Genomic DNA, 20,835 nt, shown 5'->3' on the forward strand with positions numbered 1-20,835 from the left:
AGAGCACATGATCAAAATACAATCAGGGCTTTGCACTCAACTTTGCATCACATTAATCAATGGCACATAAGTATTAAATTGCTGAGGGATATGTTCTAGAACAGAGCAATGGTGCACAATGAGATATACCTGAATAGTGGAATCATTGGGCAAGAAATGTGAAGATTTAGTGAAAGTAATAACCAGAAATGATTCTAAGAGTCTAGAATGACTCCTGTGCATGGATTAATTGCTCTTGAGAGATAAAAAAGTGAAGAGACCTGTAGCTAGGCCACAAACGGAGATAACTAGTGTCAGGTTGCATAGAAACAGAAGGCAGTCCTGATCCAGAGCAGAATATGCATGTCAGATAGTGACATGTGCATAAATGATACACAAAAGACTCTGGAACAGAGTCTTGAGCATTTAAACTACTATATTTGGTGTCTCTTAGAAAGTTTAATAGTAGCTTATTTAATTACTGCATTGTAAGAGTAGTAGACAAGTTTCTGACCCCCCACAGTTGCAGTGTATTGGTGTTAGGCTCAAGCCACACATGATCAACTAGCCCATGATAAACTAACATGGCTTCATGTTTGAGCCTTCTGTTAGAGTTCACTTTAGTGTACTGATGTTGACTCCCTGTGCTTCAAGGCTTTGTGTGATTTGCTCAAGAGTAGAATGAGGATGTATAAACTTTAGCTTGAAGCTGAGGATTACCAGTGAGAGCAAGCTCCTTAAATACTAAATAAGGTCTGCTAATAATACTACCTACTTATTGTATATCTCTCTGTCTTTATGCTCATTGTCCTGGAGCATTGTTACTGTACATAAAAGGCTGATTGTGCATTGTTGAGCAACACTGTTATGTCAGAAGACAATGACAGATTTGGCTAGTTGTGATGACTAAGCCTTGTCCCATGGTCTTAAGTGCTTGTTCTGATGCTCTGACTAAGCATAAATAGAGGTTAAAAGAATAGAAAAGAATAGAAAATCATAACAATTGGGCATGAAGGCCTTGCACTTCAACTCTGGGTTTGTGTTTGTAACTTCAGATGAGAGAATAGACCCATTATTGATATCATTGAGAGAGATTTGAGAACTGCACAAGATACAGAAGCTTGCAAGTGACTGTAATTCTATTTAATCAGAGGTTTTGAATTGTGCTCTAGTCTGAGAATAAGAGAGCAGTGTCTGAAGGGCACTCTTTTAAGTTTTTGAGGTCTTTGTGATGCAAGATGCTACAGGTGGCAGAGGTTGAAACCCTTTGAATCTGTGGATGGGGTTTTATTGTGTTTTTTGTGTCTGAATCACATAGGTTTGAATGCTGTGGGTCTATGATCATTTTAGAGACTCATGCACAGTGGTTTGAACCCTTTGGCACTTGTGGATGTATTTGTGAAGTGTTTCTGCTTAGAGCACAAAGCTTTGCATTGTGTATTATGTGTATTAGGGATTTTGAGTTGATCTGAGTAGTGCTTGAGACTATTTGAGAGTTTTGTGGAAGTGTTTCAATGTATTGTATTGAGCTACAGTACTCTTGCCTTGAGGTCTGGCAACTTTTGTTGCCACCTCTTGTTTTTAAACAAAAAGCTTGAGACTTAGAGAGATCTGAGATGGTTATACTCATGCTATTGCTATTCAGGCACAGTGGATCCCAAGAGAAACAATTATACTTACTATAGTTATTCTTATCACATTATAATCCCCTAATGAATTAAGAAGTATTGTGTACATGTTGGTGTGGGTGTGATCAGTGGATAACACTCTGCTGTGTCAGTTTTCATCTTATGTGCATGCAAAACCTCTTCAATGGATACACATATTGCTCCAGAGTCACCCACTCTCTCTTAGCTTTATCTTCTTCCTGGCTGACAATAAGTATCTATGGCCTGTATGCAGAGTCCAGCAAAATAATTTCTGGTGTCTGTTATAGAGGGTGGCACTGGACAAAGAACATGTATGTCTTTACAGCATTGTGGTGAAATATGCAATGCAGGACAGATGGAATATTGACAGATCTGGTCTTGTCATCTTTGCCATCTCAGATCATATCTTGGTATCTGGTCCTATGAGCAGACAGAAACAAGACAAGTTCTGCATCACCATATGTTTTGCTGTGAATGCAGATGGAAGTGAGTGGATGCTAGTTGTTTTCATTAGAAAGTCAAAGTGACCATGGTGTATCAAGAAAAAGAGTCTGATGGAAATGGGATTCTATTATTGAGACAATAAAGAGGTCTGGATGATGAGCAAAACTATTTATGGAGTGGGTAAAGATGTTTAATTTAAAGATGAAGAGAAAGATGTGGCAGGTTCTGCTCACCTTGGACAACTTTTGAGGGCATTCCATCACTTATACACCCCATAACATGAAGCTGGAGTTCTTTGAGCCCAACATGACTTTATATGTCCAGCTGCTAGATGCTGGTGTTATCTGCTGCTTCATGGCACATTATCAGAATGCTATGTGTACCCATGCACTTGATCTTGACAATCTTGGAGAGCCTGAGATCTTCAAGCTTGATCTCCTTAAAGTTATGACCATTGCTCATGATGCTTCTGCAAAGGTCAGCAGCAAAACAATAGCAAACTGCTGGAAACACACTGGTATAATCCCTGATGATGCACTTGAGTCACAGTCCACCACACCATCCCATGATTTCCAAGACACCTCTCTCCTTAAGTCTGCATGGAACCTTGTTCAAAACTTTGCCTCAGCAGACAAATGCATGCTTTCAGAGATTGAACAGGCATTGCAGGAACTGCTTGGGAACCAATATGCTGATGCTGACTGGCATCCTGCTCTTACAGCTGTTATAAATGCAGAGAATGATGTCAGTACAGCACTAAAGGCAGTCAATCAGTTGGCCCCTTCATTACAGTCAAAAATGAACACACCTCTCACCCAAATTTCCCCCATTCAACAGGTCTAGACAGTAGATAAAATATTGAAGGATCACCTTGTCTAATTGAAACAATGAAATTGCATCTTTGGTTCCATTCCAACCATTGAAGAGATGGTTAACCCTATTGCAGAAGAGTATATTGAAGATCTTGAGGCAATGCCAACAGATGAGGAGATTGTTGCTGCTGTCAAGCATGATATTGTAGTAGAAAATGGGAAGTAACTGTCACAGATGATGAGGAGGAGGAAGAGGAGGGTGAGGAAGAACAGATCTTGATAACTACAAGGGAAGGGTTTGAGCTTATTCAAAAGCTGAAGGCATTTTTTGTTTCACAAGGTGACCAGGATGGATTAGTACCACAGCTAAGGAAGTTGAGAGAAGCATTATTCAAGGAGATGCATGGAAAGCTGATCCAAAAGCCACTGACAGCCTTTTGGGGTGATGATGACATTGTCACATAATGTCACATGTCACATCATATGCTATTTTGGTTCTGCATAAATCTATAAATGCATATGGTTTGGATGTCTCCTGACCATATGCATTGTGAGGTAGTCAACTGTACTCAAGTTATTTCATTGCTGACTGAGCACAAAGACTCTGGTGCAGTGTAGGAACTTACTAGAATACTATAGAAATATATCACTTGTAGTATATAAGTAGCTTGAATTTTTCCAATATGAAGGAACTCGCTACAAACTCCAACTACAGTTGTGTAATACAACTCTTATCTCAATCCCAAACCTCAACAACTTTTGAGGTCTAAGGATACAAATGCAACTAGACATTACATGAACATATCATCAAGCACCTCTTCACCATCAACAAAACAACCAGCATCCAAAGGCCACTCCAGTGCAGCGCTACCAATTGCCTATTCTTCTTCCAAAGCATCCTCAGCATTTAGCAAACAATGTTTCCAGACACTACTGACATCTTTACACAGGGCAAACTTGAGTATTTGGAGTGCCTCGACAATGTCTGCATGTAGGCGGTTACGAAGCTTATTAATCGTGACACCGGCAGCTGAGAACACTCGCTCGTTCACAACAGACGATGCCATGATAGGTAGATAATCGAGCGCTATCGCTGCCCATACGGGAAGACGCTCTGAGTTCAACTATACAACCTTAACAAATGAAATGGGCACAGATGGGAAAAAAGGACATACACCCCACCATGTCACAATGGACTGATCCTCATTCAAGTGATCCTTCGCGTTTATATACTCATTGTATCGTAATCCGTATCTCAGAACCAAATACTGTGATTTAGCAGGGTTTCTGATCGACAGTAACTCAAATATTGTGGATGTGGTCATACGACGAACGTTGGAAAGGTTCTTCTCTGAAAGGTCAATACACAGAAAGGCATATAATGCTTGGATGGCCTCTGTAACGTACCGCGCTCTCGTTTTCGAGGTTGCATATGCTATTGATTATGGGTCTGGAACTTCCTACACGCTGCTGTTCAAATGAATGTTCCATCGGAATTGGAGCGTGGAATACAGAAAGTGATATCTATCAGGGCACGATACATATCCTGTCGGCGAGTTCAGCTCAGCAGTGTTACATCGGTGAAGATGTTGATTCTGCTAACCAGCGTCGCCGTACTATTGACTCGGTATTCTGATGAACACGCAAATCGGACAATGGTTCATTGTTCCCGGCACATTTCCCTGTTGTCTCACGTCTTCCAAAAACCAGCGACTGGCCTCCGCCCTCTTATGTGCAAGGGAAGGAAAGCCGTTAGGGAACAAATTGGGAAAACGAGGGAGCATATTCTACGAGAGATATTGGTCATTCGAAAACGTGCAACGAGAGAAGGCGTACAGGATCCAGCAACTCCGTACTCGTAATCGAACGCCACGCTCAAAATTCAGTCTTCAAATTTGAAGCGGCAGTGATGTCAAGTTTCCAAACAGCTCTCCCAAACATCCTCGGATCTGCGAAATATGAGATTGATTGACCTCCGCCCGTACTAAGCGCTAAACACATACGCAATATCGATAACGGCGGTAAAAAGGAGGTTGAAGTGAACATCGCGAAAATCAGCATCCGCGGTTGCCTGATTGTTCACTAGCCACGAGCCATGACTGTGAAACATGATGACATGACGTTATATCCTATCCATCCGTGACTTCTCGCGGGTCTACCAACATTTACTACGGCCAGCCATCTCTTTTGGCGACTTCATGCACCTTTCATGTCAGAGGCGGTAAGGCCAATCGATCTTTGCCTTTCGAATTTGAGGGGCCCATTATGCTAATACCGTTCAGTGGGACTAACACTACGGAGAGCAGCCAACCCTTGAAGAGGAGATGCAGCAGAGGGGATAGCAGACGTACCCGAAGCCTTCTCTTCCTCAGAAGACGATCTCTGGGTAAACAAACGCCTCGCGCAAATGTAGATAGCTGTAATCGAGGGACCCACAAGCTCAACGGCTGATTCCAACACGGCATTGCAGCTTCAGTAGCCGACCTGGCCGGAAATACCATAATCAGACGAACCATGGCCAGCAGTTTTAGTAGCATACCACAGAATTGGCCCCCCTTCAAATGGTTATCGGTAATTTCCCAAAGATTTCGCCTAAGGCCTTCGTTTGCGGTCGCATCGACAGCTGAAAACATCGAACTAAGCGGTTTGAACCATAGTTGGTGCCCTCCTGGTTTGAACACATACAAATGGACAGTGCGAATAAACCCGAAGGCGAGTGCAGAGAGCCAGTAAAATCCGAAGGGTAAAGGGAAGACTGGAATATGCAGGTGCACCAGCAAAGCAAATCGAAAGACAACAAAATACTCATTTTCATCCATCAAAATGCATTCTTTGTACACGTAAAACCAACATTTTCGAGTCCGAAAGCAATACGATAAGAAATGAATCAGACAAGCACAAAACAGACCTCCACACGTGCAGAGACATCCTCTCCTCCTCACCAGTTCTCACTTACCCCCTCAACGCCTTCAGGATTTCATTACTGAGATACTGAAAGATCCCATCCTCGACTTCCGACGGGAACATCTCAATAAACGAGCCCCTCCTAATCCCATGCACAAAGTACCGCAACTGTCCACTCTCATCTTGCATGATCCCCAAATCCATCCGGCAAAATGTCTCTATCGAGAGCTGTCCCTTGAACCACCGTTTCTCCAACCGAATCAGCTCGGCTAGAGTACCTTCGGCGAACTTCCTCATCTCTGCATCGGCCTGCTCCAGCGAAGCCCGAGTCCCACCTGACCTATGCACGAGCTGGCCATTGCTTCTGCGCGCAAATGTGCTGTTAGGTGGTTTGATGAGATATGAACACAGGGAAATAACTTTGCACTTACTTCATCGTAGCCAAATCCCAGCCTTTCGTTCTCAGCCACACAGAGCGGTACGAATATTCGTCTCGCTCCACTCCGTGCACCTCCCGCAATCCAACCTCATCCATCGGCATAACATAGAACACACACTTGACCTTCCCTTTGATCATGAAAACGTGCCATTCGACGTGTCGATCTAGCGAGCGGACATGCTGTTGCTTCATCCATCGATACTTGGGGTGCGCGGGCAGCTCGCTAGGCGTTACGCATGCTTCGACATGATCGAAGTTATGGCTCCCTTCGCGCCTGAAAATCCAAGACCGAATATCTATATTGTCGTCGCGACCATCGAGTGAGAGGAGGCGTGTTTCTGGCCGTGGCGTTCCCATCTTGTATTTAGCGATGTAATCGAGGTCTCCGATGAGGTCGAACTTCCCTGCCGCCCGCAGCAGTTCATTGACGGTACCAAAGGTGGCGTTGATTTTATTTAAAGAGTGGAGGAAACGCTCGCGTGTGCTGGGGTCTTTAAGCCCAGGGACCATATCACTAGGTGCAGACAATAAGTATTGCACAATGGACAGAAGTGATAGCTTACAGAGCACCAGATAGATCTACACCTCCCCAGATTAGGTCCGCCTTGATAGTCCCTAGGAAGACCCGGTCTATGAAGTCACTCCATGACATGAATGCCACATCTGTAAAGCTCCTACGCGACCAGTAGTACCCTAAGAGGACCTACAACAGAATACCATCAGTGCAACAATTCGGAAATAGACCGAGATCACCCACCAACTGATGGATCCAAACTCCCGAATAGCCTCTTCGGGGCTTAACGCCGTCTTTGAGATCCTTCAATGGAATTTCGTGAATAAATCCCTTGATCGCTTTATGCGTAACTAAAAGCTGGACGTCCGTTCGCGGCAAATTGACCTTCACCCAGAGAGAGTTCGAGTTGATGATGGTATGAGTGTTTCCCCACACCTTCGCATTTGGCGAGAACGGGTTGGGAGGGCCGGGTACGACGAGAATGTGCTTAACGGTTCGGTCCACGGGTACGTCTGGCACCACCGGAGGCGGTACTTCTCTCCGTGGGCAATAAGGAAATGACGGACAGGCTAACAAAGGGATTGAGTCATTTTGTCTGGATATCGGCAATGAAAACGAACTTACAAGGCCCAGGTTTCTTCCTAAGGATATCAACCAACTCGTCGGCGATGACTCCCAGAGTATCAAAATTATCGTCGATACCGTGGATAGGGACATTGGCGCCCCTGGCAACACTCATAACCCAGTACTGCAAATGCCTAGACCTCGATGATCGCATCACCGAAATATCAAGACGACAAAACAATGCAATAGAGGGTACATGTCCTAGGATCTCTGTCTCGCGCTGGACGAGCTCCGCCAAGGTACGCTCCGCGAAGTCGATAAGCTCTTGATCAGAACGGATGCGGGACTCCTCGTCGTGAGCCGTCAAATCTGGGAACTCATCCTCGTCCTCTGGCTGAGCTCTTAGTCGTCCCCTTCGTCATGGTCAGAAAAGCTTCGGTACAGAAAGACGGGAACACAAACTCGAGCTCGAACAGCGGACACCGACTGTACTGTGTCTCCGCAACCCAACTGTTATCAAGTTCCTTCCTCTTCGACACCCTCACTTTCACGACCTCTCCACCGACAAGGAACACCCGCCACTCGATGTTGTATGGAACGAAATCCTGCTGGAGCCAGCGGTACGTCGGGTGCTGGCTCTCCCTCATCGCCGAACGGTAATTCGACGACTGTATCTGCTTTGGTAGCAACACATGCCGTTCGCAGTGCGAGCCTTCGCGTTTGTATATCTGGCCCGGGGCTTTACTACCTACGACGGAAGTCTTGGGACGTGGCGTCGAGGTCACGGATTCGGCGATGGAGTCGAGGCTCTCGATGACGCGCAATTTTTGGGCGGCGTACTCCATCTCGTCAATATCGGGCAAGACAGTGGTCTTTTTGCAGAGTTCGCGCATTCCTGAGACAAATGTTCCCAGACGGTCAGGAGAAGCGAGGGATGGGATTAAGGACCTGGGTACGAAATACGAATGTCAGAGATGGCAAAAGTACAACAGATCTGTGCCTACAGATCGTCGCTTGAAGGGTCCGTGAGACGAGCAATGATGCATGTATACTGGTTAAGCTTTACAAGCTCGGATGGCGAGGAGACCTTTTCGACAAAGCATTCGATACTACACCTCGTCACGGAGATGAAAGGAGTATCCGGGAAGCGAGTAATCAGGAGTGTCTTCTCAAATCTATCAAAAAAGCGCACTGAACACCAAATATCACTCACCATGTAATGCGCATACCATTGCCCCCATTTCTGGCCCGTCGCCAAAAGCGGGGCTGACCCGGGGGCCAGCCTGAGCGGATATATGAAACCACGACAGTTCTCATCCTTCAAAAGGTCGGCAGATTGTTGAGGCGAGCAGCGCATGTCCTCCCACTCGACTCCCAGACGGTTTTCGTGGGCGTGCCACGAGTTATGCGGTCCTTTTTCGGGTTTGGGCCCCATTACGAGCAAGATCGATATTTTGCGTTCCCAGGGCATGTCAACACCTCCGGTCTTAGAGGCCTCGGTGGAGCTGTTTTTGTAATAACGTTCAATCGCGTATACGAAAAGAGAAGAGCCACTGAAGAACTAATTACCTTGGATGGCCTGACGCGTCGCTTGAAGGTGAGCGCAGCTCAATATCGATTCGAGGAGATTGAGAGTGCCTAACTACGCCGTTCTGTGGCGCTGTTTCCTGGTCTAGTGCAAGTTGAGATGCGGCAGTATCCCCCATTGGAGAATGAGATTTCCCTGCACTCGGCCCTTCAAACAACATCAGAGATAAGTAAAATGCAATTTATTTCGATAACACACCTCCGCTTGGCTTCAAAGAAATTTCTCCGCCTCGAGGAGGAAGAGTATCTGCTTCTGCATCCATTTCCATCGGTTCTCCGATATCTCCGTTGGTGTCAGAAATATCAGTCCGTGTTCGAGGGAAATCATCAGGACTGGAAGATGCCTTTCTTTTGAGTGGGTTTGAAGCCATTTTTTTTTGACTCTTGTAAGCTAAGAGTCGATCGTAAAATGCTAAATGGGAGGTAATTGTTAAGCTTCAACGCGCACGTGGTCACGTTGGAAAAAGGTCCGGACCGGATGATCCTTACCACCCCACTGGCAATTGGTCTACAATTCACAATAAAAACAGAACTTCGCTTGGACACATGCCTTGTTCCGAACAAGATTCCAATCTTTGCTGCGCGCATCCTCATCCCATTCATTGTCGAACTAAGACATCTTCTGAGATGGATCAAGAACTGATAAGAAATGGCATAAGGATATATGACGAATGAATACAGAGCACTTCACTGACCTGAACAAATGATATAGGCATCCGAGTTTTCGACGCGAAAGTAATGGCGTTCAATAGCAGCTAGGCTGACCTGGATGGCCTCAGGAAACGGAGCATATTCCAGGGCATTGAGGCTTTTGCTGAGATTGCGATGGAGTCGCTCGAGTGCAGGTATAACAAGGCAGAGGGTGGGATACCCTTCAGCAGAGAATTCTTGCTGGGCATCATCAAAAAGCTGTAATGAAAAGCCCGTTAGCGAAGGCCCAGTGTGCATGCCACTACTCCCCCAAACTTTTGGGGCAGCCAGTCCATACCCGGCTCACAGGGCCACACGCACCGAAAGAAGTGTTGTGAAGGACCGCAGTTTGTTCCATTCATCCGTCGTCATCTTCAACGACTCTAACTTCTGTGTCTCAGCTTCATCTTTTTCATCGTCAATCAACTCCTTCAAAAATCGCTTTACTGCCTGTAACTATGTTAGCAACTCAAAATTATCGCAACGAGCCTTGTCATGCACCTCTTTCAACAGGACCCCATGATAACACATCAAGAACGTCGATGACCAGCGCACGATCATGTCAAGCTTGAGATGCTTCGGCCGTTCTATCTCAGCGTGTGGATCTTTTGACAGTATCATTCGATTTCGAGCTTCCTGGATGTCGATAAACTTTTGGTGGCAACCGCCGGATGAGCTCTCCTAGGGAAAAATAAGTGTCTCTATGTTTTCATATCCTTATCTATGTCCTGACCTTCACAGTAATCGCCCGAATTATCCCAACTTCATCATGGCTTTTTGGATGATGGGCCTTTGGGTTTTTCGGATCAAAATATGGGGTCTTGCTGTACGTTTTTATTAGCTTCTGCGCCGCAAGATTGACAACGTCATATTTGCAGCCGATCTCCCTTTCTTTTGCTTTGAAGTTTATATCCCCTGCTTCCCAGACAAGGCACTCATATTCAACCATCATGACACCATTAACTGGGGTATTATCCCGTGTTACATGTCCAGACTGTAATGTATGTCAGGCAAGTATATACCACTGACATGGATAAGATTTTTACCTTCTTCTCTGTGCCAGCTCACTCGACCACCTTGAATAAAAGTTGTCCCAGACACTTGCTGGTGTGTGCTCCTACAACACATGGGAGGCCCAATAATGAAGTCTTCATCACCCATGCCTTAGGCACCTTCTCCTCAATATAATGACCTGTTACAGTGAAGTAGCTGGTATGGTGACACACCCTCTCCATGTTCAGGCATGTAAAATTGCAAAAATTGAGAATACATGGACTGCATTCCAGTCCAGTAAGCATGTAACTGAGAATAGGATAAGAGTGCACAGAAACTGAGCCATCATAAGGCTAAACTGAAGTAACAATGGGCAGAGTGCATGGCCTAATAACAGACTAATACCAGAGGGGTTAGACTGCATGTGAGGTCCCAGCACTTGGCCCTAAATACACCAATACCATTACAAGGGGACATGCTAAAAATAAAAAGAATATGATCAATATGATCAGCAATCCTGATCACATTGATCAAGGATGTACAGCCATTGATGCACTGATGGGACATGCTTTAGAACAGAGAACTGAGACCCAAAGAAAGGTATCTGAATAACTGGGTGTTGAACAGAGAAATGAAATGATGGCAACAAAAGAATAGATAGAGGAATACTACCCTCAGAGATGAATAGCACATGTACTGCTCAGAGACTTGCATGCATACTTACAGTGCCTTAGCACACTTAACACAGCAAGGGACTCTGCATCATACTAAGGTATGACATATACCATATTGGGTAAGTTAATTAATGCATGTCAGGCCAGAAGCAGTGCATTTTATGAGCCAGAGAGAATGTTGAGACACTGGAAAAGAGAACATAACTATTGTGGCTGACTCCAGACATGAGAGATAACCCCAGGAGTCCAGAACAGTTTACCACTGCCAGGGATGTGTCACTGAGAAAATAAGAAAGTGAGCAGACCTGGCTAGGCCAGCTAGCCAAGGTAAGATAGCAAGGAAACATTGTGCAGTCCTGGCCCAGAAGAGACTAAGCATGGCAACTGTGATATGCACATGAATAATACCCACAGGATCTGGCACAGAGTTCCATGCTTTGAAGATACCATAGTAGGATTGTATTAGTAAGTACCACAGTAGAGTATTTAAATATAGCATTGTATGAGTAGGATACAGGTTTCTGACCCTCACAGTTGTGGTGTATTGGGCACAGAAAGCCTTGCACTCTAGCTCTGGGTTTGTGTTTGTAACTTTGGGTCAGAGAATAAACTCATTATTGAATATCATTGAGAGAGCTTTGAGAACTGAGTGAGGCATTGAAGCTTGTGAAGGACTTGAGCCTGGTTTGATAAGAGGTTTTGGATTGCACTCTAACCTGAGAATAAGAGAGCAGTGTCTAAAGGGCATCATCTTGAGTTTTTGAGGTATTTGTGATGTGCAGCACTACAGGTGGCAGAGGTTCAAACCCTTTGGTCTGTTGGATGGTGTTTTATTGTGTTTTGTGTCTCTGAATCACATAGGTTTGAATCCTGTGGGTCTATGATCAGTTTGGAAACTTGTGAACAGAGATCTGTGCTCTTTGGCACTTGTGGACATGTTTGTGATTGGTTTTTGTTTAGAGTGCAAAGCTTTGAGTTGTGTATTGTGTGTGTTAGGGATTTTGAGTTGATCTGAGCTGTGCTCAGGACCTTCTGAGAGTTTTGTGGGAGTGTTTCAACATATTATATTAAGCTGCAGTACCCTTTGCCCTGAGGCCTGGCAACACTTGTTGCCACCTCTTGTTTTCATAAAACAAAAATGTTAAGCCCAAATTCCATGTGACCTAAACACATGATAAACTGACACTGCCTCACACTTCAGGCAGTGATGTCAGAGTCCACTGAATGTGTTATTTGGTTCTGTGTTGTCAAGGTGTTGCAAGTCACTTGAGATAAGATGGTGAAGATAAAACTTTAGCTTGAAGCTGGGGATACTACAGCAAGAGCTACACTACTTATATACTAGTCATCATCTGTTCTATAGATATAACTACCTAATTGTGCATCCTGGCATAACAGAGCATTTTGTCCAGTGTCGTTAAGCTACCTACAAAAGGGTATTGTCTGTCATCAAGCAGTTACCATCACATCGAAGAACAATGACCAACTGGGTGTGTTGTGCTGACTAAGCAAAGATAGGGTTAATCCCTCAAATAAAAGATAAAAGTAGGAAAAATCATAACAAAAAAGCTTTGAGACTTAGAGAGATCTAGGACTGTTGTACACATGCTATTGCTGTTCATGCACTGTGGATTCATTGAAGAAGACAATTATATTTGATGATTACTACTTTTATCACATTATAATCCCCCCATGAACTAAGAGTTTTGTATGTATGTTGGTGTGAGTGTGGTCAGTGGATAGTGCTCTGCTATATCCATTTTCACCTTGTGTGCACTCAGATCCTCTTCAATGGTTTCCCACCTCCCATATGTCACACATTAGTGACACTTGCCCCTTCACCTTATCTGACTAAATCATAGTGAGCATCAAATATTTACATCTGTAACAACTTACTGTGAAAAGTTTTTTTAGGCCCAAAATATATTCCTGTGAGTGCTGATTGTAGCCTGCCCTTGTGGCCACTCAGTTTGGGAGATATACAACATCAGGATTAGAAGCAGCTGCTGCCATCTGAATGATTGCAATGAATCACTGGTCCTCAAGAACAGCCATCAGCTGGAGATAGATTGATTCATCATGGAGATATTGCAGTGAGAAATGTTACTTGCCTGGTCTGTAGCAGCTCCCCATCCTAAGCAAAGTCGCGTAAACCCATCCTTCAAGTAATGAGAAGCCCTTGGAAGACGAGACCGATCCACAGTCTGCATGAGGTTATCTGCATTTTTCTTCCGTTTGAGATCCTTGGTCAATTTTGATTCAAAGTTATGGCTGTTGCAATACTTGTAATAATTCGCCTGTTTAACGTGATTCATCTTTGTTCTGATCACTTCGATAGATGTCGCTAACCTTATGAGCTGCTGCCATGTGCTGCCGACATTTTGTCACATGGGCTGCGAAGACTTTTCTATATCGAGGTCATAAGTCAAGTTTGTGTGTATATCTGTGGCATATCCTCACTTGCATAGACGACAAAGACGTTTTTGGGGAAACTGGTCTTTCAAATCCTTAAAGAAATACCTCACATCGGCCGTTGCTTCAGGTTCGGGTTCCTTAATAGGATCGTTCATGGGCAGGACCGGTAGGGCCGATCTTTTGACGACCTCGTAGAATCCATTATCATCAACAGCATTGGGATCTGCTAGGTCAAATCTCTCGGTCAATGGTTCTGGTTCTGAGTAGAATCATGGGTAAAAGCCGAAGCAATTATATTAGATACCGACCTTGTGCATCGTGAACTGAGGACTCTGGACCTGTTTCCACATTGTCTGTTCCGGAAGAAAAGTGCACAACTGTCGAATTTGTCTTTCGCTTTTTTGGAGGATGTTCAGTCTCTCCTAGAGTAACAGAGGCAGTGCGTTTATGAGGAGTGATAGTGGGTGCTTCAATATCAGCATTAAAGTTCAAGGGACATCTGCGGCGCCTTTTACGGCGATGTCGGCCAACGTTATTTTTCGGGCCAGGCATAATGGTAGGACACGTAACGCTGCGAGTTTCCATGAAGGGAACAATTAGTCGGTGGAAACCATTCATCTCTAAATGTAGACATACCTGGATCCCCAGGATAAGTTGGCGGAGGGGGACACCAAATGAGCGGTAGTTAATGGTTATAAGAGCAGAGCGGGGTATGAAGACAACGACATTGTCGGACGACTTGGGCACGACGTATCCATGCTGCGGTATGAAGAGGGGAAATAGTGAAGGGAAACATTGGGATGATGCGAGAAAGTTCATTTCACGACAGACAGAGGGAGCGTTGGTCCCCCGGTGACCACATGAACTTTAGGGCAGGATTACCGTAGTTCTCCATCTGTCCATAGCTACAACCACGACTACCAATAGCTGTTCCTAACTCTCCGTCTCGGACCTAGGCAACAGGATCAATGATTCTTCCAAACATGTATGGCAGTGATGTGTTCGTCGATCCTTGGAAAAGGCACAACGCAAGAATGTGAAGGACCCTATCTTGTTTGAGAAATACATGAACCACTTCAATGAAATTATTGTATGTTTTCCGGCTGCAATTTTTTAATGGCGGCATGTAATTGTAGAAGGCTGTTTCACAATAGCATCTCAGTAGTTCCGGAATTCCACACAGCAAGGCGAAATGAGGTGTGGAAGTCTTGACTGAACCCCTTGTAGCAGGCTACATCCAGGTGCTTTAATTATTGCTAACAGGAATGTCGAACGTCCTTACATGAACAACTACTTGAATATGAGAGATCAATAAATACAGGGAAAGGGATTAATGAATGTTGAACATTCTTAACTGATCAGTACTCTCCTAATACATAGATGACTTGGAACCTGATGTCGATTTTGGAAAGTGTCATAATATCTGGAAAAAGCACGTACATTATTGAGTTCTATGGATGGGAGGGCGCGATTGATCTTGGCTTAGAGGGGACTTGGCTTCGCTTCAGCAAGGATTCTTTCCTTCTTATGCTAGAGAGGTGGAGATGATCCATACTTGGAGTTTATCCGTCCAAAGGTCTGCTGGACCATCTTCCATAAGAAAGACGGTCAGAGAGTAATAGGTCATAGAGAAGGATGACTTACATTGCTTAGATTCAGAAATCTCCTTCTTCCACTCCTCCTATTCCCTATGGACCTACCTGTAGAGGATTTCATGCCACTAGGTGGCACATTGTCCATCGTCTCACACGAGAACCTCGCCCTGTAGCTATTACATTGTCCTCATTATTTCTTGTCTTTAGTTTACTATGTTTGTTACATTGTCTTCTTTTACATTTATGTCACCTATAAGAACAGCAGTATGTAAGTAGATATGGTACATACATTGGAGGGCATCTCCCCATCTCCCCATCTCACTCCTCTTGGAATCTCACTCCTGTTACACAGCTAACGGCGACCGAGCACCTACATATCTATATATCCTCCAAATCTTCCGGACGGCTGAGGACCCCACCTCCTACCATCAATTCTTGGGATCCAAATCAATAGTTATGGCAAGAGTTCATTGTCACATCACCATGAGTCATTGTGTTTCTAACATTCCAAACTTCGAGCTTTGCAGACACAGTACTCTCCTTGAGCTGCTATACTCCGGGAAAATGTGTTTGTAACACTGTCGCCTATATTGAGATACCCTCCCGAGAGTTATCGAAGAAACTTTCAGGAAAGTTTAGTGGTAGGTGATGATATCAGAACTAGGGTACCGACTTATGAAGAAATGCCATGAATACATTGCCCCTAAATTGCCGGACCACCAACTCCCAGATGCTGGGCTCGTGGTGTAATTAGAGGACGACTCCCTCGATGATTATCCAGGCTCCAGCGACAAAGAAGATGATGGCGAATTGGAATTTTCCCTTTCAACCCAAGTGAGACTGGGGAAAATCAAGAGGACCAAACCTGAAAATTGAAATTCATCAGGGATATCGATGAGAATTAAGAGTAATAACAACACAAAACTCAAAAGATTCTACATTAACTTGATTAGGACCAAGCCTTGGGCCTGGCAAACGTCTAGGCGTGTACTTGCCGTGGCGTTTCGCCTTTTGTATTAAAGGAGGCTAGCCTAAAACAAAAGAGGAGCCGTAAAATGTGACGGACTATGGGAGGAGTTTTCGACATATTTCGGGGGAATTCACTATACCATGCGATGTCACAGTAAGGAAATCCCGCACCGGGCGAGTTGGCGAAGACGGCGTGATTTCACGATTACCAGGCGAGAAAAATGCTGAAACCTGAAACTGGCCCGACGGTCGATTCGCGTGCCTGAGATATGAGTTCATTCTCCCAAGGCGCCCATTAGCGAGTAAATGGAGCAGCTGGGGAGGGGGGGTCCAGGCTCATCCAGAACAAAAGCATTTTGTGATCGGGACCCGGGGACGATCGACACGTATGAGCTCGTAATTGTCAAGACGCGTAAGGGGATTAACTAACAGGCTTGGAGTCATAACATTGGTATTCTTAAATTAGGCAGACTGGACAGTATAAAGGCAGGAATAGTAAGTAGTGGGGGCAAGTTTTCTGGTCTCCAATTAGCGGGAATAATGTTAAGGGCTTCAAGTCATAGACTTAGTATAAAAATAGTTTAGAGATTGAATTCGTAGCTTTGGGTGTAGTTATTAGCAAGTGTCTGAAAGTGTTTGGAATTGCTAATGTGTTCTAAAAGTGTATCGAGAAACAAACAGTCAGTCAGATCACTAGTTTCTTCAGCTTACCTTAAGCAGTGCGGAATCTTTATATCTCAGAGACAACTCACTGCATCTCTATGTACATGGATCTATGAAATCCTGATCTGGTCAAATCAGACCTTCATAACCATTATATTGCGCACCAGGAAATCCATCTAAGTACAATGCTTTCGAGTTTTGATCATCCTCCCTCCCCAAACTTACTTAGTGTCAATCCCATTCATACTTGCGCTGTAAACAGCCCCTTTACCGCCATGATAATACTTATGGTAAATTTCAAGAGACCACAACGGTGATCGAGAAAAGTATGAACGGTGAACCCGGGCCGCCGCCGGTCTCGTTGGCCCTTGTTAATTCCGGTATGTTTTTTTTTTTTTTGTCCTCAGCATTTGATTAACCGCAACAAGTAAGCTAACTACTAAGACGCGGTGGAGGTACAGGGCCTCAGGATCCTCTTTCCCTCTTGTTCCAGTCCCTCCGTTCTTCCTTCTGAGTTCCCCGGGTGTTTTGGCGTGTAGTGTGGAGTAGAGTAACGGACATGTATGGTATTTTGTGCCCTCGTGGTGGGCTAATTGGTTCGTTTGATCCTGCGGTTGGCTGAAGCCTGGGGTGTTTTGCGAGCATGTCTTGAGTGCTGGCTGTGCTGGACATGGTCTATGGTGTGGTGGGTGCGCGGCAGTTATCCATGCTCGTCTTCCGTGTCGCCTTCTTCTTCTTCCCACCATTCTCCTCCTCCTTCCTCTTCTGGCTCTGGAGCGAGCTTCTCGTTTTGTGGTTGTCCCGTCCAGGTGAATGCTCCCGTGTTCTCCATGAACTCGCTCAGTGCTGTGATTCCTTCCTTGGTGCCAAGGATGTCTGGTAGGTAAATAGTCCTTGACACATTCCGGAGGATCCCCCGTTGTTCTTCGTAGAGGGGGCATTCCCGCAGGATGTGTTCCCGTGTCTGAAACAATTCTCCACAAGGGCAATCAACGTTCTTACTTGGCACGAATTGTGAGTAGTACTCGCCTATGTATCCATGGCCTGTTCTACACTGAAGCACTCTGCCAAATAGCTCTCTTTTTGCGGCAAGGTCTATGAGGTGGGGTGTCGGCTTCAGTGATGGTGGAATTCTATTTGCCGTCACGTAGCGTCCCCATTTAGGGCTGGCCTCCCATGCCTTTCTCCACTCTTCCAGCGTTGTTGCCTTTGCCTCCCTTCTAGCGTTGGCCCTTGTTCTGCCCATTGCTTCCGTTGTTTTCTCTGCTCCTTTCTTCGCCAGATAGTCTGCTCGTTCGTTTCCTACGATGTCTTTGTGGCCTGGGCACCACGAGATTTCGACTGTATGCATAGGATAATTCCGGTATGTGCCGCTTCATTCCATACTTGCCTCTTACCATCACTAGCGTGCCTGTACCTATCCCACTGGCTATCGCAGCACTCTCAACTGATTATCGTGAGTGTACTTTCGAGTACATGCTATCAATTATGAATGAACACAGGTCGTTACACTTGCTTTCCTCGCCCTTGGAAAAATTAACTACGTACGTGCTCTCAGTCCTCGATTACAACCAGAATCTGCTTACAGGGGCTTTTTCGGCTTTGATTAAGCACCTAGAACTTCTGAAACGCCTTGCCCCTCTTACCTGTGCTTCATTCTCACCAGCGCTGCCTATCTACAGTCCATCATTAAATGGCAATTTCCTTCTGCTTCTTCTACCTCAGATTTTCCTTTTTCACGAACCATTCAACGGACATAGTTTAAGAGTCCTATTAAGAACACATGGAGCAGTTCTAGGTGCCAAACGAGGACCTTCTCTAGTGTGGAAACGTGTTGGTCTAACCGCTAAAAGTGGTGCTTCTGCCGTTTCTTGAAATGATGTACGTCGATATGAAAAACATGTTCACTTGGCAATGCTATGTGTTCTCACGGACGTCTCATTTAGGCTAGCGTTCATCTCCGTTTCTCTGCATGAAAACCTAACTTCGCCATATCCGCGAACCGGTGTCTCCGTCTGTCGAAATAACTCATTCGTTCGATTGATTGTCAATAAAGGTCCTCTCGTCCTCAAGCTCAATATTCCTCCGCACGGATTTCGGTGATAATTTCCCCTTATTTTATTCACTGTTCAGCAGTCTAACATAAATGCAGGCGAATTCCTGTAGCACAACCGTTTTCTTGAGCTCAGTCCGTTTTGTCGACAGATACTGGCCAGTGGGTGTTACGCAGATACTTCACGTTCCGCTGTGCAGAGTAATTCTTTCCAAGGTCCTCGGAATCTCCGAAACGTATCAGAACCCCAAGATCGTTCTCGTTCCCCCGTCCATCTCTTGCGCCTCTGCGGCGGAGATATCCCCTGACGATGACGAAGGCGCACCCATGGAATATCGTATGGAGCTTTCTCGCCACGATATTTGCATGTACTTGGCTTTCCGTGTATCCGAACATTCCGGAGAGCAAAATTACTCAGAAGGGAGGGATTTCCTGGGCTATTGAAGGCGCGAATGTTTTGGATGTGGCAATTTTGGTACTAGAGGTCATTGTTGCTTGGGTTATGTAGCAGTTTATGGTAGCCTGGAGGGTGTACCATGGTAGGTTTTTCATATCGCCATGGGTTTTCCGACGCTTCCGACTCACAGCGGAGGTCGTAAGGAAAGGATTTTTCTATTTCGTCAGTATTCCATGCTCAAAAAGAGGGAAAGGGCGAAGACTTCCTCGCAGCTGCAGGCCACACGACTCGGAGTCCCGACGTTACTATTGTTTCGGGATTCCCGTAGCCTCCGTCGTCTTCGCATCGTAAGCCGCCTATTCCTTCCTTCCTGCTCCTTCGTATCTAATTGTGAGTGCAGCGAGTAAACTTGGCTAACATCTGAGATCCCTGTCCGGTGCGGTGTGCCAAACAATTGCAAATTTTATGGACCCGGATAAATACCCTAGGCGCTTTCGTCGTGTTGTATCTCTGTATTTCTTATCGTATGGCTTTCGGACTCGAAAATGTTGGTTTTACGTGTACAAAGAATGCATTTTGATGGATGAAAATGAGTATTTTGTTGTCTTTCGATTTGCTTTGCTGGTGCACCTGCATATTCCAGTCTTCCCTTTACCCTTCGGATTTTACTGGCTCTCTGCACTCGCCTTCGGGTTTATTCGCACTGTCCATTTGTATGTGTTCAAACCAGGAGGGCACCAACTATGGTTCAAACCGCTTAGTTCGATGTTTTCAGCTGTCGATGCGACCGCAAACGAAGGCCTTAGGCGAAATCTTTGGGAAATTACCGATAACCATTTGAAGGGGGGCCAATTCTGTGGTATGCTACTAAAACTGCTGGCCATGGTTCGTCTGATTATGGTATTTCCGGCCAGGTCGGCTACTGAAGCTGCAATGCCGTGTTGGAATCAGCCGTTGAGCTTGTGGGTCCCTCGATTACAGCTATCTACATTTGCGCGAGGCGTTTGTTTACCCAGAGATCGTCTTCTGAGGAAGAGAAGGCTTCGGGTACGTCTGCTATCCCCTCTGCTGCATCTCCTCTTCAAGGGTTGGCTGCTCTCCGTAGTGTTAGTCCCACTGAACGGTATTAGCATAATGGGCCCCTCAAATTCAAAATGCAAAGATCGATTAGCAGAAATCTTCGTATTTATGTTCCTACGAAAAATTTGTGAGCTTTCTGGTCCTGTCGGGGTAATCCTGCCTAAACAGGGATGGTATGGTGCGAAGACAAGAGGTACTGGTGGGTGACTTTTCGCAGCAGCAGCAGTGGTGGTGATCGTTTACTGGAGCACAATGTAGTGGGAATAAAGTGGGAAAATAAAGACGCAAAATTCGCCTTGGTTGTTTGTGAGAGTGTACTTAGATGCCTGACAAACACCGAGACAATGTTCAAGAAATTCAATGTATCGACCGTGATCTATAGAATATGAAATGTAACATTCATAATAATTATTC

At 45.1% G+C, this 20,835-nt stretch overlaps 8 protein-coding genes across 8 annotated transcripts; 3 read left to right on the plus strand and 5 right to left on the minus strand.

The window, feature by feature from the left end:
- Positions 1 to 5,115: 5,115 nt before the first annotated feature.
- Positions 5,116 to 5,759, minus strand: BT62DRAFT_939065 (uncharacterized protein). Its single transcript, XM_043187646.1, has 4 exons — positions 5,570 to 5,759; positions 5,424 to 5,507; positions 5,236 to 5,368; positions 5,116 to 5,177 (listed from the first exon to the last, which is right to left on the minus strand). The coding sequence occupies exons 1-3, from the start codon at positions 5,691 to 5,693 to the stop codon at positions 5,325 to 5,327; spliced, it is 252 nt and encodes an 83-aa protein (XP_043032828.1). The 5' UTR covers positions 5,694 to 5,759; the 3' UTR covers positions 5,116 to 5,177; positions 5,236 to 5,324.
- BT62DRAFT_740080 (uncharacterized protein) lies at positions 5,671 to 7,103 on the minus strand. Its single transcript, XM_043182107.1, has 3 exons — positions 6,791 to 7,103; positions 6,220 to 6,741; positions 5,671 to 6,167 (listed from the first exon to the last, which is right to left on the minus strand). The coding sequence occupies exons 1-3, from the start codon at positions 6,877 to 6,879 to the stop codon at positions 5,837 to 5,839; spliced, it is 942 nt and encodes a 313-aa protein (XP_043032829.1). The 5' UTR covers positions 6,880 to 7,103; the 3' UTR covers positions 5,671 to 5,836.
- BT62DRAFT_740079 (uncharacterized protein) lies at positions 7,104 to 9,377 on the minus strand. The gene is made up of 6 exons (XM_043182106.1): positions 9,092 to 9,377; positions 8,875 to 9,040; positions 8,519 to 8,810; positions 8,310 to 8,470; positions 7,768 to 8,253; positions 7,104 to 7,718 (listed from the first exon to the last, which is right to left on the minus strand). Exons 1-6 carry the CDS (start codon positions 9,261 to 9,263, stop codon positions 7,328 to 7,330), a joined length of 1,668 nt encoding a protein of 555 aa, XP_043032830.1. The 5' UTR covers positions 9,264 to 9,377; the 3' UTR covers positions 7,104 to 7,327.
- A 56-nt stretch (positions 9,378 to 9,433) lies between these two features.
- BT62DRAFT_939066 (uncharacterized protein) lies at positions 9,434 to 10,098 on the minus strand. The gene is made up of 2 exons (XM_043187647.1): positions 9,984 to 10,098; positions 9,434 to 9,929 (listed from the first exon to the last, which is right to left on the minus strand). Exon 2 carries the CDS (start codon positions 9,838 to 9,840, stop codon positions 9,580 to 9,582), a length of 261 nt encoding a protein of 86 aa, XP_043032831.1. The 5' UTR covers positions 9,841 to 9,929; positions 9,984 to 10,098; the 3' UTR covers positions 9,434 to 9,579.
- A 3,205-nt stretch (positions 10,099 to 13,303) lies between these two features.
- Positions 13,304 to 14,483, minus strand: BT62DRAFT_1014072 (uncharacterized protein; the record flags this gene model as incomplete). The annotated part of the gene is made up of 4 exons (XM_043178155.1): positions 13,304 to 13,546; positions 13,599 to 13,656; positions 13,710 to 13,923; positions 13,973 to 14,483. 4 exons carry the CDS (start codon positions 14,481 to 14,483, stop codon positions 13,304 to 13,306), a joined length of 1,026 nt encoding a protein of 341 aa, XP_043032832.1.
- Positions 14,484 to 17,388: 2,905 nt separating this feature from the next.
- BT62DRAFT_939068 (uncharacterized protein) lies at positions 17,389 to 17,813 on the plus strand. Its single transcript, XM_043187648.1, has one exon. It carries the CDS (start codon positions 17,598 to 17,600, stop codon positions 17,772 to 17,774), a length of 177 nt encoding a protein of 58 aa, XP_043032833.1. The 5' UTR covers positions 17,389 to 17,597; the 3' UTR covers positions 17,775 to 17,813.
- A 992-nt stretch (positions 17,814 to 18,805) lies between these two features.
- On the plus strand, positions 18,806 to 19,388 carry BT62DRAFT_1014074 (uncharacterized protein; the record flags this gene model as incomplete). The annotated part of the gene is made up of 2 exons (XM_043178156.1): positions 18,806 to 18,990; positions 19,058 to 19,388. The coding sequence occupies 2 exons, from the start codon at positions 18,806 to 18,808 to the stop codon at positions 19,386 to 19,388; spliced, it is 516 nt and encodes a 171-aa protein (XP_043032834.1).
- A 476-nt stretch (positions 19,389 to 19,864) lies between these two features.
- On the plus strand, positions 19,865 to 20,508 carry BT62DRAFT_939069 (uncharacterized protein). Its single transcript, XM_043187649.1, has 4 exons — positions 19,865 to 20,054; positions 20,117 to 20,200; positions 20,256 to 20,388; positions 20,447 to 20,508. The coding sequence occupies exons 1-3, from the start codon at positions 19,931 to 19,933 to the stop codon at positions 20,297 to 20,299; spliced, it is 252 nt and encodes an 83-aa protein (XP_043032835.1). The 5' UTR covers positions 19,865 to 19,930; the 3' UTR covers positions 20,300 to 20,388; positions 20,447 to 20,508.
- Positions 20,509 to 20,835: the final 327 nt, after the last annotated feature.

This window comes from Guyanagaster necrorhizus (genome assembly GCF_019112545.1).
Source record: "Guyanagaster necrorhizus MCA 3950 unplaced genomic scaffold BT62scaffold_77, whole genome shotgun sequence".
NCBI lineage: Eukaryota > Fungi > Basidiomycota > Agaricomycetes > Agaricales > Physalacriaceae > Guyanagaster > Guyanagaster necrorhizus.